At 47.2% G+C, this 15,878-nt stretch overlaps 1 protein-coding gene across 2 annotated transcripts in view; it reads right to left on the bottom strand.

Moving 5' to 3' along the window:
• Nucleotides 1-15,878, bottom strand: part of EAF2 (ELL associated factor 2) — a 361,203-nt gene that overhangs the window by 337,614 nt on the left and 7,711 nt on the right. The window contains exon 6 of one of the 2 annotated variants that reach the window (XR_012717362.1): nt 13,380-13,497. Coding sequence is in view for 1 of the 2 variants with exons in the window: in XM_075284723.1 (XP_075140824.1) it covers nt 13,451-13,497 (47 nt within the window). In the remaining variant the exon portion in view is untranslated. Of the gene's footprint in view, nt 1-13,088; nt 13,498-15,878 lie in introns of those variants that run through there. The other variant, XM_075284723.1, reaches the window with a different exon arrangement.

Genomic DNA, 15,878 nt, shown 5'->3' with positions numbered 1-15,878 from the left:
CCGGGCATATTAACCCCTTGTACTATGGAGCAAACCAGAGGGAGAAGTGTGATCCAACCTGCAAACATACAATGTAACAAACTGTCAGGACAAGAACAACATTAGCGCTGCTACATCCTAGACTGATACATTGTACCAGCACTGAAACAACGTAGCAAACTGTCAGGACAGGAGAAGGATCCTGAGGACTGGACTAATACTTTATAACAACAAGCCATGGACTGCAGGAAATAATATGTCCAGGTTTGATATCGTCAGTCACTTTTCAACAAGTTTTGTATACATTGATAGTACAGGTGAACACAAGAAACTTTGTAATAGAGGTTATTAAAGTAAAATGCTTCTTTCTCCACTCATTGGGTTCTTTTCCTCCTCCCCCGCCTTCCTACAATTGATATTCACTTTGAAATCTCTGTTGAATCCTTCTCGGTGTCCCAAGACTGTCAGGTCATCGACAGATCAGATTACATACAGAGGTCTACAGAGAGGGGAGTACAAGGAGGAAGGAGCAGCGTGACAGAGGATGAGAGAGACAGGCACAGATAGAAGCTGCTGCAGCCAATGGTAAGTTTTCTATCTGACCCCATTCACATCCCCACAGCTCAGTCCTTCTCTAGGATCTCATACATACTGCTGCTGCTGTTTCTTAGTGAGTGAGACTTATGGCTGGGGCAGAATCTCCAGTTTTCTCCAGACATAGTCTACGAGAGACATCATAGATAGAGATAGAAGATTGCTAACAGTACGGATTTCATATGATGGCCAAAAAAGCGTTACCCATCATGAGGGCGCAAATGGCGTCACATCAGGAAGCATTTAGGCCGATGGAGAGTACGTTGTAGCATTCAGTATTCTGCAGGTCACGTGACCCCATGAATTGCGCTATAAGGCGTGAGGGGGCGCAGATTTCTAACTTGCTGGAGACATTATTCCTTCCAGGATCCTGCAGAAATCTCCAGGGCTCTCCATAGAAGGATTTATACCTGCACCTGCAGCGTAAGGAGGGAGCTCTGGCCGGTCTCACGATATAAATAATCCGCTGCTGGATATAAATTACAGAGATTGGGTGGGGGCGGGGGGGGCTGAGGAGTCTCATTCATTCTCAGACCTGGAGAGTCAGGAATAGGAAGACGCGTCAGACGATATCGCTGATAGATTGGCTCAATCAGAGCAACTGACAGCCGAGCGCAACCTCCCGGGCACCAATAATAAGTGGATCCCCTATTGGGAAATAAGTCATGTCTGCTCAGGGTGAGAACATATCCTTCACTGGACGAGGTCAGGTCACCCCAAAACCATCCAGACAGCCGTGTAATCTGCACAGTGAGGCTGGGAAGGGTTAACCGGGGATAACAAATGTGCATGGTGTGTATGGTGCCAACCTGCAAGGAGACACAACCAGAGATGGAGGACGATTATCTATAAGGAGTCAATGTCAGTCCTATCTATATACCAATCATAGTGTAATATACTCAGAAGCTATACGCTCCAATACCCAAATATGATCAAGACCTCTGCCTGCTGTCAGAGAATGGGAACAATCAGTTTTCACATTCAAAGGCAGAAAATCCTGTCCTGACCTAACACATCGACATCTGAGGGTTTCTTATTGCATCCAAATTATACTCCAGAGCTGCGCTCACTATTCTGCTGGTACAGTCACTGTGTACATACATTACATTACTTATCCTGTATTATACTCCAGAGCTGCGCTCACTATTCTGCTGGTGCAGTCACTGTGTACATACATTACATTACTTATCCTGTATTATACTCCAGAGCTGCGCTCACTATTCTGCTGGTACAGCCACTGTGTACATACATTACATTACTTATCCTGTATTATACTCCAGAGCTGCGCTCACTATTCTGCTGGTACAGCCACTGTGTACATACATTACATTACTTATCCTGTATTATACTCCAGAGCTGCGCTCACTATTCTGCTGGTGCAGTCACTGTGTACATACATTACATTACTTATCCTGTATTATACTCCAGAGCTGCGCTCACTATTCTGCTGGTACAGTCACTGTGTACATACATTACATTACTTATCCTGTATTATACTCCAGAGCTGCGCTCACTATTCTGCTGGTGCAGTCACTGTGTACATACATTACATTACTTATCCTGTATTATACTCCAGAGCTGCGCTCACTATTCTGCTGGTACAGCCACTGTGTACATACATTACATTACTTATCCTGTATTATACTCCAGAGCTGCACTCACTATTCTGCTGGTACAGCCACTGTGTACATACATTACATTACTTATCCTGTATTATACTCCAGAGCTGCGCTCACTATTCTGCTGGTGCAGTCACTGTGTACATACATTACATTACTTATCCTGTATTATACTCCAGAGCTGCGCTCACTATTCTGCTGGTACAGCCACTGTGTACATACATTACATTACTTATCCTGTATTATACTCCAGAGCTGCGCTCACTATTCTGCTGGTGCAGTCACTGTGTACATACATTACATTACTTATCCTGTATTATACTCCAGAGCTGCGCTCACTATTCTGCTGGTACAGTCACTGTGTACATACATTACATTACTTATCCTGTATTATACTCCAGAGCTGCGCTCACTATTCTGCTGGTGCAGTCACTGTGTACATACATTACATTACTTATCCTGTATTATACTCCAGAGCTGCGCTCACTATTCTGCTGGTGCAGTCACTGTGTACATACATTACATTACTTATCCTGTATTATACTCCAGAGCTGCACTCACTATTCTGCTGGTGCAGTCCCATTACATTTCCTATATATACCTCTTACACACGTCCAGTCCTCGCTCAGTCCCTCTGTCTTCGCACCTCGGGGATCAGAATGAATATTACAATTAATGGCTGTACATTAGCTCCTGCTCCGCTCCTGCTGCTCCTGCTCCATTAATTCTGCAATGTCACTTCGCTCTTCCTCTGACATCTGCCCTTATTAGTGGACATGAATCAGATTCTCTCATTAAGAAATTACCACTTTATGAAACAATCTGCTGCGCGGCGGCCGCGAGTGCATCAAATACACTGAGGTCAGGGAGCGACCCAGCAGTGTCCGGGGACCCGGCTCCAGGCACTCTGGGGTTAATATGCAGATGTGATGCCTGTATAAATCTGCATGTCCTTGTCGCACAGGTTTGAGAGTCAGGAGCAGCCCGGACATCCTTCATTCATTTGCTTCTACTCTGAGATTTTCCCACTGTAGGATCTGTTGTGCGCCGCCACGATGCAGAAATCTCCACTATTAACCTTTTGTGTGCTGCAATCAATCCTGTGACCCCCCTTCCCCCCGTTAGATATTGATGTGACGCCAGAATAATTTTACCGCATCTCATCCTGCAATACAAAAGTTTTTCTAAAGCTGCAACAGCCCAAGAATAGCAGAATGCCAGAGTGGTTATGACTATCGGATTTATGCGCTCCTGTTACCTCCATCACTGACCAATCTGTCAATATTCGCCCGGCGCGCTCCCCGTCATCTTCAATCACTTAGATTCTCCAGGTCGCTTTCCCTTTAAGAGGACGCAGCGATGCAGCAGAGTTTATGATTATTGTGTCTGGTTTTCATGCAAAGTAGAAGTACAAAAAAAATGAAGCATATAAGAGAGAAAATTCATTAAAATGAGATGTCTGTGCATTAATAAAGAGTCACTGAAGGCCAACATTACCCCCTCCCCCCACCCCGGGGGCCGCCCCCTCCTCACTGCAGATATACAAGCATAGAATTAAAGAGAAAATCAGATCATAATGAATGATAAACATGTCAGACGTCAGGGAGGTCACAAATATATATCCACAGAGGGGGAGACACCTAGGATGTGACCTGAGTCCCCTCTCGCAGCAGGAAATCCCAGCACAGTCTCAAGTGCTAATGATCATGTGACTCACAAGTAACCAATCAGGTGCCTGTAAATATGAAATGTCACATATGAGCTCAGTAAAATACTAGCTCCCCAATCCGCTGTTCCCCACAGACCCTCTGCCCCCCTCCAGACCCCTCTGTCCCTCTTCAGACCCCTCTGTCCCCAAAGATTCCTCTGTCCCCTCCAGACCCCTCTGTCCCTTCCAGACCCCTCTGTCCCCTCCAGACCCCTCTGTCCCCTCCAGACCCCTCTGTCCCCAAAGATTCCTCTGTCCCCTCCAGACCCCTCTGTCCCTTCCAGACCCCTCTGTCCCCTCCAGACCCCTCTGTCCCCTCCAGACCCCTCTGTCCCTTCCAGACCCCTCTGTCCCCAAAGATTCCTCTGTCCCCTCCAGACCCCTCTGTCCCCAAAGATTTTTCTGTCCCCAAAGATTCCTCTATCCGCTCCAGACCCCTCTGTCCCCTCCATACACCTCTCTCCCTCCAGACCCCTCTGTCCCCTCCAGACCCCTTCGTCCCTTCCATACTCCTCTCTCCAGACCCCTCTATCCTCTACAGACTCCTCTCTCCCTGTCCATGAGTGGGATTCAAATTTTTCTGAATCTCTGAGGTTCCATAGACAGGGGAGCTGGAGGGGGGGGGGGGGGAGCTGGAGGGGGGGGGGGTCCTTTAGCACAGTCACGGCCCTACAGAACCTCCTTCCACCCAGACTGTTCCCTCTCCTCCTCCCTAATATAAATGACATGGGCTCTCTACCTTTATAATTTTTAAGTCTATCCTTATGATAGGCCAATACTATTACATCTGCAGGGGTCTTAGATCCAGGACCCCTGACCCCTACAGATCAGCTGCTCCAGAAGCCGTGCTGTTCACCGACTATACAATGTGCAATGCTCCAGTACGTAAACCCACCACTACACATTGAGCGGCATCTGGCATGTTAGCAGCTGATCTGTGGGGGTCCTGGCTGTAATATTGTTGGCCTATCATTAGGATGAGCCATCAGTATTATACAGGTGGAGAACCCCTTTAATGTTATGTTCATACAGTGGAAAATGGAGAGGATTGTGAGGCAGTCATCTGTCTAAGATTCTCCTTCATTGTCTGGCGCTCTGGCTCCTTGGGTGGAAAGTGAAAGCAGAGTTTTGGCATGTCCGCTACACCTTTATAGTGTCCCCCATACTGTAATCCCGCCATACAGTGGCCCCCATACAGCAGAATGTCGGCCATACAAGATAATGTGCTTAGTACCGGTCTTCTCCCCGGCTGTGCTGTTCCCCTGCTCAGGCACTCTGCTGTAAGTGACGTCACCCTGAGCAGGCTGGAGAAGACAGGGGAGTGCACTCACACACTTACCCCCGCAGCTTGTAGGCCACAGGCCCAATGTGACCGCAGCCTACCAATCAAAAAGTGGTAGGGCAGGAAGCCAATGGCTTCCAGCTCTACCATGTACAGGATCAGGTCAGAGCTCCTCTTCTCCTGGCAGAACCGGAGAGAACCTGCTGCAGCAGCTCCTGAGCTCCCTTTAGGGTTGACTGTATATAATAAGTCTGCGATCAGCTCCTGAGCTCCCTCTAGTGGTGACTGTATATAATCAGTCTGTGATCAGCTCCTGAGCTCCCTCTAGTGGTGACTGTATATAATCAGTCTGCGATCAGCTCCTGAGCTCCCTCCAGTGGTGAGTGCATATAATCAGTCTGTGATCAGCTCCTGAGCTCCCTCTAGTGGTGACTGTATATAATCAGTCTGCGATCAGCTCCTGAGCTCCCTCCAGTGGTGAGTGCATATAATCAGTCTGTGATCAGCTCCTGAGCTCCCTCTAGTGGTGGCTGTATAGTCAGTATACAGTTAGCTCCTTAGCTCCCTCTAGTGGTGGCTGGGGGCAGAATGCTATGAGGATGATCCATGCAGGAGATCTGAGGCTCTATTATAAACATACAAGGCTCTCAGCAGTGGAGGAGGATGGCGGTATACAGATATATTATATTTACAGATTAGACAATAAAGGGCTTGATATAAATGACTAGATCTGGAGAATTACAGTAACGCTAGATCCGAGCGCCTCGCAGAGATTGATGGTTTGGGGGTCATCCACCTGCCGGGTGTCAGACATTTTTAGCTGCTCTGATGAACTTGAGATGTTTCCGCCGCCGCCGATCTCCCAGGTAATTAGAATTTTTCTGTAGCGTTGACTTGAGCGGCGATAAGGACAAGACATAAAGGAATACAAATGAAGAAGGTGGCGTATTACAGGGCAGAGATCTAATCAGATGGCGGCTGGGTAAATTATTAGCTGGTGGCGTAAAACCCCAGCACACCCCAGAGCGCCATCTATTCTGCGTGTCGCCAACCACCCCGCTCCGGAAAAAGGCGAATATTCTACAGATTCATCTAAATGACCATCTGTCTCCAGTTAAAACAAACCTCAGAAGAAGAGAAGATCTTCCTGCTCTTAATGACTCCCATGAACAGGAAAATGAGCGAGAATTTTACAAAGATGAACTTATTGTACAGACAATTAATTCAGTTCAGCAACGAGCAAAAGCTTCATTATGGAAATAGCTGCAGTTACTCCATAGAGAGGGGAAGAGTGCCCCCTGCTGGCAGCCAGCGATACTGCAGGTGAGACGGAGCCACTATGGTCGGAGTCATGTACTATGGATGAAAGGAGGACTCATCGCGAATGATCTGGGGGGGGGGGGGCGGAATCCGCATCGAACCTTTAGACTGGATACAATTGTAACAAACCCTCAGCTGTGAGAAGGTTTTCAATGTCTGGATCTAATCTAAAGTGTTCCCAGACAGTAACCAGAAATCAGGACAAAAAATAATGAAGTGTAATACAAAGATTATCAAAAAGTGTCAGAAAACTTTCAGCGATGTCAGACAAGTCTAAGAGCGGCCTCGTGGTTCCTAATATCTGGGTCTCATTCTCTTTACCTTGGCTCCAGCTCAACCATCAAACTATGTAAAACATTTCATTTTACTGCAGGCTGTAAAACAAGACACCGCTCACCTACCTGCTGTGCTGACATCTAGTGGTCATTGTGAGAATGACAAGTTACGTGTCAGAAAAAAGGATCGGAGTGATGCAAATAAATATACAATATGTGGTCACACAGCTGGCCTGGACGTGGTCTATACTGTCTCGTATGTACTTCCCTGTATACGGTATATACTGCCCTGTAATGGCGTCCCTCATACACCCAGCGGCTTCCGATATTACGGCGTTGTCGCTCTCCTTGCATATTAAGCAGCATCCTGGGCCTTTGCCAGTCATTGTCAGCAGCGGCCATGATAGAATCCGTGTAAACAGAGGTCATTGCAGCAGACCCCACCGAGTGCAGCAGATACCGGGGCGTCCACTAAGACCCTCCCAAATAAAAATACTATTTGACAGATTGTAGCAATGGTTTTATTAACAGACGGAACCTTTATTGGGTCGGAACCTGCAGTCTGGGAGGGATGAAAGGGTTAAATAATTCGGGTTCCCAATCTTTGGAAGTCATCAATTAAGAGGTTCAGTCACTAACGAAGAAATGGCCGAAAGCCAAGAAAGCACTTACCAAACCCCCCTTGTGTGTATTCAGCGGCTCGGAGATTGATCGGCGCCGTCACTTCAGGGGCAACAACAGACCAGAGATTTATCAGAGGGGAGTCGTCATTGATTCTGGGGGGGGATTCGCTGCGGTGCCCCCTATAGACGGAGCGGAGACGGCTCAGGACCGGAACATTTACCCCTCAGCACATCTCTCTCTGGGTATATATATATACTGTATATGTATATACTGTACCGAGCATCACCACAGACCCGGCTTCTATAGGGATCCCAATCCCTACAGTTTAACCCTTCAATAATGGAAAGTTCCACAACGTCCGTGTTTTCCTTGCCACCATTTCTATGACCTCTGCTGGCTGTCAGTGAATGAGACCCCTCCGTATACCGGGAGCCATGCTATATACTCTGTGAGCTGAACAGGATCCAGACTGAGACATTGTAACAAACCATCAGCACAGGACAGATTGGTGCCACATGAGGGCGACCTATGGCTGGGACAGAAGACGTCACTGCAGGGAGATGAGGAAATTGTACAGATTCTTCTTCTGATGTGTAATTAATGGATTGTGCGCGGTTCCTGCGCCGCCGCCACTCGGGGTCCCGGGTCATTGTTAATTGCGGGACTATCAAGCATTATGTAAATGACACAATATCCGCTGATTTTCTGCCTCTCACAGATTCCTCCTCCCCAGGAGCCAATTAGAAGGGAAAACAAACAAAAGCTCGAAAGATGAAGAAATTAAAGGGACGGTACCAAGGGGGTCTGCTCAGCGCAGGTGGGGGAGGGGAGGGGGGTGAGACAGCGGATGAGTCTACACGACCATGAAGGAAGATAGGGACTGTATAGGGACTGATACTACACGGCCATGAAGGAATATAGGGACTGATACTACACGAACATGGAGGAATATAGGGACTGATACTACACGACCATGAAGGAATATAGGGACTGTATAGGGACTGATACTACACGACCATGAAGGAATATAGGGACTGTATAGGGACTGATACTACACGACCATGAAGGAATATAGGGACTGATACTACACGGCCATGAAGGAATATAGGGACTGTATAGGGACTGATACTACACGACCATGAAGGAATATAGGGACTGATATTACACGACCATGAAGGAATATAGGGACTGATACTACACGACCATGAAGGAATATAGGGACTGATACTACACGACCATGACGGAATATAGGGACTGATACTACACGACCATGACGGAATATAGGGACTGATACTACACGACCATGACGGAATATAGGGACTGATACTACACGACCATGACGGAATATAGGGACTGATACTACACGACCATGACGGAATATAGGGACTGATACTACACGACCATGACGGAATATAGGGACTGATACTACACGACCATGACGGAATATAGGGACTGATACTACACGACCATGACGGAATATAGGGACTGATACTACACGACCATGACGGAATATAGGGACTGATACTACACGACCATGACGGAATATAGGGACTGATACTACACGACCATGACGGAATATAGGGACTGATACTACACGACCATGACGGAATATAGGGACTGATACTACACGACCATGACGGAATATAGGGACTGATACTACACGACCATGACGGAATATAGGGACTGATACTACACGACCATGACGGAATATAGGGACTGATACTACACGACCATGACGGAATATAGGGACTGATACTACACGACCATGACGGAATATAGGGACTGATACTACACGACCATGACGGAATATAGGGACTGATACTACACGACCATGACGGAATATAGGGACTGATACTACACGACCATGACGGAATATAGGGACTGATACTACACGACCATGACGGAATATAGGGACTGATACTACACGACCATGACGGAATATAGGGACTGATACTACACGACCATGACGGAATATAGGGACTGATACTACACGACCATGACGGAATATAGGGACTGATACTACACGACCATGACGGAATATAGGGACTGATACTACACGACCATGACGGAATATAGGGACTGATACTACACGACCATGACGGAATATAGGGACTGATACTACACGACCATGACGGAATATAGGGACTGATACTACACGACCATGACGGAATATAGGGACTGATACTACACGACCATGACGGAATATAGGGACTGATACTACACGACCATGACGGAATATAGGGACTGATACTACACGACCATGACGGAATATAGGGACTGATACTACACGACCATGACGGAATATAGGGACTGATACTACACGACCATGACGGAATATAGGGACTGATACTACACGACCATGACGGAATATAGGGACTGATACTACACGACCATGACGGAATATAGGGACTGATACTACACGACCATGACGGAATATAGGGACTGATACTACACGACCATGACGGAATATAGGGACTGATACTACACGACCATGACGGAATATAGGGACTGATACTACACGACCATGACGGAATATAGGGACTGATACTACACGACCATGACGGAATATAGGGACTGATACTACACGACCATGACGGAATATAGGGACTGATACTACACGACCATGACGGAATATAGGGACTGATACTACACGACCATGACGGAATATAGGGACTGATACTACACGACCATGACGGAATATAGGGACTGATACTACACGACCATGACGGAATATAGGGACTGATACTACACGACCATGACGGAATATAGGGACTGATACTACACGACCATGACGGAATATAGGGACTGATACTACACGACCATGACGGAATATAGGGACTGATACTACACGACCATGACGGAATATAGGGACTGATACTACACGACCATGACGGAATATAGGGACTGATACTACACGACCATGACGGAATATAGGGACTGATACTACACGACCATGACGGAATATAGGGACTGATACTACACGACCATGACGGAATATAGGGACTGATACTACACGACCATGACGGAATATAGGGACTGATACTACACGACCATGACGGAATATAGGGACTGATACTACACGACCATGACGGAATATAGGGACTGATACTACACGACCATGACGGAATATAGGGACTGATACTACACGACCATGACGGAATATAGGGACTGATACTACACGACCATGACGGAATATAGGGACTGATACTACACGACCATGACGGAATATAGGGACTGATACTACACGACCATGACGGAATATAGGGACTGATACTACACGACCATGACGGAATATAGGGACTGATACTACACGACCATGACGGAATATAGGGACTGATACTACACGACCATGACGGAATATAGGGACTGATACTACACGACCATGACGGAATATAGGGACTGATACTACACGACCATGACGGAATATAGGGACTGATACTACACGACCATGACGGAATATAGGGACTGATACTACACGACCATGACGGAATATAGGGACTGATACTACACGACCATGACGGAATATAGGGACTGATACTACACGACCATGACGGAATATAGGGACTGATACTACACGACCATGACGGAATATAGGGACTGATACTACACGACCATGACGGAATATAGGGACTGATACTACACGACCATGACGGAATATAGGGACTGATACTACACGACCATGACGGAATATAGGGACTGATACTACACGACCATGACGGAATATAGGGACTGATACTACACGACCATGACGGAATATAGGGACTGATACTACACGACCATGACGGAATATAGGGACTGATACTACACGACCATGACGGAATATAGGGACTGTATAGGGACTGATACTACACGACCATGACGGAATATAGGGACTGTATAGGGACTGATACTACACGACCATGAAGGAATATAGGGACTGTATAGGGACTGATACTACACGACCATGAAGGAATATAGGGACTGTATAGGGACTGATACTACACGACCATGAAGGAATATAGGGACTGTATAGGGACTGATACTACACGACCATGAAGGAATATAGGGACTGTATAGGGACTGATACTACACGACCATGAAGGAATATAGGGACTGTATAGGGAGCTTATGGAGCTATTTAAGGTCTGGCTGGGACCTGTTGTGCCACAGCCAGCCTTGCATATGTAGTATATAGACCACAGAGCTTTCATTCACCTGGTGGGAGATGTTGATTGCTACCTGATCAACTGGGTCTCTGGTCTCTGCATTTGTTAGTACCCAGATATCAAGGGGTAAACTGTGTGGTTCTCAACAAACTATCTGAGAGCTACATATGGGAAAAAGTTATTTTGTAGATGACTGTATAGGGAAGGCAATAAAAATACTAATTGTTGCCTGATAATAGTGAAGTCATACTGCAATTGTGTTATCATTTTAATTAGGCCAATTTTAAACAAATATTAGTAAAAGTTATGTTTTAGTATTTACTCCTACAGTGATCTAGTTTAGTACCTTGAGTAAATTACCCGTCAGTGACTCTTATACTGTACACTGTGTGGAAAAAAATTAAAAGGTAAAAATGAGAGCTGAGCGAGTAGTCATCGATGGCATACCTCCCCTGCATGGTTATTGGTGTAATCAGTTACATACCATGTGGTAAACGCAGTAAAACTTCGATGCCCCTCCCACCTTCCCTGGCGCTATTTTACACCAATAACTATGCAGGGGACGTATTCGATGGAATATACTCGCTCATCTCTAGTAAAACTCAATATCAGAATTGCAGGTTTTTTTCAATCAACCAAGAAAGAGAGTTATTAAAATATATTCCATAAATTACAGATGCCCAGAAATAATGTCATTGAAAAATACTTCTGATCCCACAAAAAAACAAGCCCTTACCTGGCCTCCACCTCAGGGTCCGATCCAAGAAACCCCGTGTGAACTTACCCTAAAGGATTAGGACTAGAGATGAGCAAGTACTGTTCAGATCAGCTGATCCGAACAGCACGCTCGCATAGAAATGAATGGACGTAGCCGGCACGTGGGGGTTAAGCGGCCGGCCGCCATCTAAGCGGAAGTACCAGGTGCTTCCATTCATTTCTATGGATTGGCTGATCCGAACAGTACTCGCTCATCACTAATTAGGACTCCAAGTCCTAAAGCTTATCTTGGAGCTGAGCCGACCTTCTCGGCCTCCATGTTCCTGCAGCTCCTCAATGACTAGAGACACGCTTCTTCCTTTCACTGACTGGTCTGGAGAAAACCTTCAGGAATATCCTCCAAGGACTTATTTATCCTCCAAATACACGACCATCTACATTTCACCTTCATACTGTCCCAATAATACAATCATACCACGTCCTCATACTTCTACCATACATTGCTCAGTAATCATAGAATACACAGACTATTATGTGCATGGAAGTCTTACCTGTCAATCCCTCACTTGAAGGCCACCCCAAATATACCAGCACCCCGCTGCCTGCTGATCATGTCACATACGAGCGAGTCTGAGTCACTGACGTCAGTAATAGGTGACTGAGCGATCGCTCAGACCCGCAGACATGGAAGGTCCATCCCCAGGCCCTGAAATCAATTCCATACAAATCACACACAGACCTTATCAATGTCACCAGGACAGGGCTCAGCTGCTTAGTCCAACCATTAGACCTTTGAGGGGTACAAGAGACTTGGGACGCAGGACGAGAGCTTTTACATTTTATTGCACTTTGGTTTATTCCATAAAAAAAAAAAAAAAATGGAAAAAAAAAAAAAATGGAAAAGAAAAGAAATACTGAATTTCCTCTTCACGTGATGCGAGGTCCGGGGGCTCCTGCTTTACCTCAGGTAAGAGCAACTTAAAAGGCAAAGAAAACTGCAGCAAAACACTGGTCCTTGAGTAATACGAGGCAGTGACCGAAGGCGGCGACAGGGGGATGACCGCGGCGGCCGACCACCCCAAAGACACCGCACTGACCTGAAGATTCACCCCAGCCTGAGATCTAGTGCAAAATAGTGTCTGCTCATCTGATCCAACGTCTAAGAAGTGAAGCGTCAGCTCTGAGGCTCAGTCATCGCTGTCACTGCCCGACTCGCTCAGCTGCAGGTCATTCCCTGGGAAACAAAGCAAGAAATTCATAGAAATCACATGGAACAGCAGCGGCGCCATAATGGAGCAAACAGGACACATACAGAGTCTACCACTAGGGGGAGCTGTAACAGCCTAATGGCCGATGGACTCTTCTGAGTGAGGGTGACAGTAAGATCTCCATACTATCAGACCAAACGCTAGGAAATGTCAGCTCTGTAGACGAGACTTATACAGCCATATTGGTCACATGACAGCAGCTAATGTACAAATCATGTGACCACCGTCGCCATATTGCCCTGCTCTTACCTATAGCTTCCCTTATGTCCACATCTATCCCCAGAAAACAGAGGTGACAAGTGACTGAGGTGCAGCATGTGCGGGAGCGCTGAGCCCTGGAGGAGCTGCCGTCTGCAGCAGATAAGCCCCTGGGGCTGGGCCATTGGGTGTGGTCACTACTACTATGGGGGAGATAAATGCAGAATGGTGAAGGTTAGCAATACGGCAGGGGGTGACGGCCATAGTATCAGAGACGACACCTCCGACTGGAGCAGAGAACAGGTATCCTGCAACTATAGACAGAGGTGACAAGTGACTGAGGTGCAGCACGTGCGGGAGCGCTGAGCCCTGGAGGAGCTGCCGTCTGCAGCAGATAAGCCCCTGCGGCTGGGCCATTGGGTGTGGTTACTACTACTATGGGGGAGATAAATGCAGAATGGTGAAGGTTAGCAATACGGCAGGGGGTGACGGCCATAGTATCAGAGACGACACCTCCGACTGGAGCAGAGAACAGGTATCCTGCAACTATAGACAGAGGTGACAAGTGACTGAGGTGCAGCATGTGCGGGAGCGCTGAGCCCTGGAGGAGCCGCCGTCTGCAGCAGATAAGCCCCTGGGGCTGGGCCATTGGGTGTGGTCACTACTACTATGGGGGAGATAAATGCAGAATGGTGAAGGTTAGCAATACGGCAGGGGGTGACGGCCATAGTATCAGAGACGACACCTCCGACTGGAGCAGAGAACAGGTATCCTGCAACTATAGACAGAGGTGACAAGTGACTGAGGTGCAGCACGTGCGGGAGCGCTGAGCCCTGGAGGAGCCGCCGTCTGCAGCAGATAAGCCCCTGGAGCTGGGCCATTGGGTGTGGTCACTACTACTATGGGGGAGATAAATGCAGAATGGTGAAGGTTAGCAATACGGCAGGGGGTGACGGCCATCATCCACACAGTATCAGAGACGACACCTCCGACTGGAGCAGAGCGCAGGTATCCTGTGACTATAGACAGAGGTCTGCTGTAAGGGGCAGTAACTACATACAAGGGCAATAGTGCAGGCGCCCGGGGCCACGACTCCCCATCTATACAGCCACAAGCTAAATTATTCAACCCCCTCCCAAATTACATAATTAGTCCAATTAATTTACATAGCGGAACACAACTAATATACCAAGCGCAGTCTCTGACAACACAAAGGTGTCACCTGCAGGCTCCATTCAGATCCTGTTCATTCTCCACCCATTTAGCAGACACAAGCGGACGATGGCCACAGAGACAAAGCCACAGCCCAAGGGGATCTGATTCTACTTATTGGTTTGTGGATCTCTTCTTTCTTGAATGTGAATGGAGTCTGAGGGGACCGTTATATCTGCTGCTTTTATGAGACCAATGAAAATGACAAGAACTGCAGGTACCCTGTATACCCCCCCGATATGTTATTATGAGAGCACAGATAAGGTGTAAGGCTGCATTCACATGGTGTCTGGCCATTCATCACATGTGCAGCGAGTGCTCTATTATGTGCTATAGATGCTGCTTATAGGGGGGGGGGGGGATAATTCGGAGTCATTACGAGTGGCATTGTGTGTAGGAGACATTAGTTGTTCTATTCGGTGTGTTCTAAGGCTACGCTCACATCTGCGTTGGGAATCTCCGGCTGCGTCCAAAATCGTTCTGCAAATCCGACTTCTTTATCCGCCATTTTCAGTTTTGAAGAACGGACGTCAGACAAACCCCATTCTATATAATGGTGACCGCGGTTGAAGCCGTTAAAAGGACCAGAAAAACGGAAAGGCCTACAATAGTGTGACGCTAATGTCAGCAAACTACTTAAAGGCATGTTCCCTCAGGGGGAGTAAGATGATAAACGGAGCCCACTTGCCTGTCCTTTGGATTAGGGATCCATCAGAGAGTCTCCGTTCAGATCCCCGGCCTTTGGCTGACGCGACCATTCTGTATAAACAATCAGTGACTGAGACGATCCTTCATTACGAGAGATCACGGCTCCACCACTGAGTGGATGACACAGGCCAAAGGTCAGGGGCCCAAACGTGGGCTCTCCAATGAATCACGGCTGAACAGAACGGCAGTGTGGACAGTTTATTATGTTAGCCCTCGTCAAGGTTTAAGA

The sequence above is a fragment of the Leptodactylus fuscus genome, chromosome 8 (genome assembly GCF_031893055.1).
Source record: "Leptodactylus fuscus isolate aLepFus1 chromosome 8, aLepFus1.hap2, whole genome shotgun sequence".
NCBI lineage: Eukaryota > Metazoa > Chordata > Amphibia > Anura > Leptodactylidae > Leptodactylus > Leptodactylus fuscus.
This window is presented reverse-complemented; position numbering and strand designations above follow the sequence as displayed.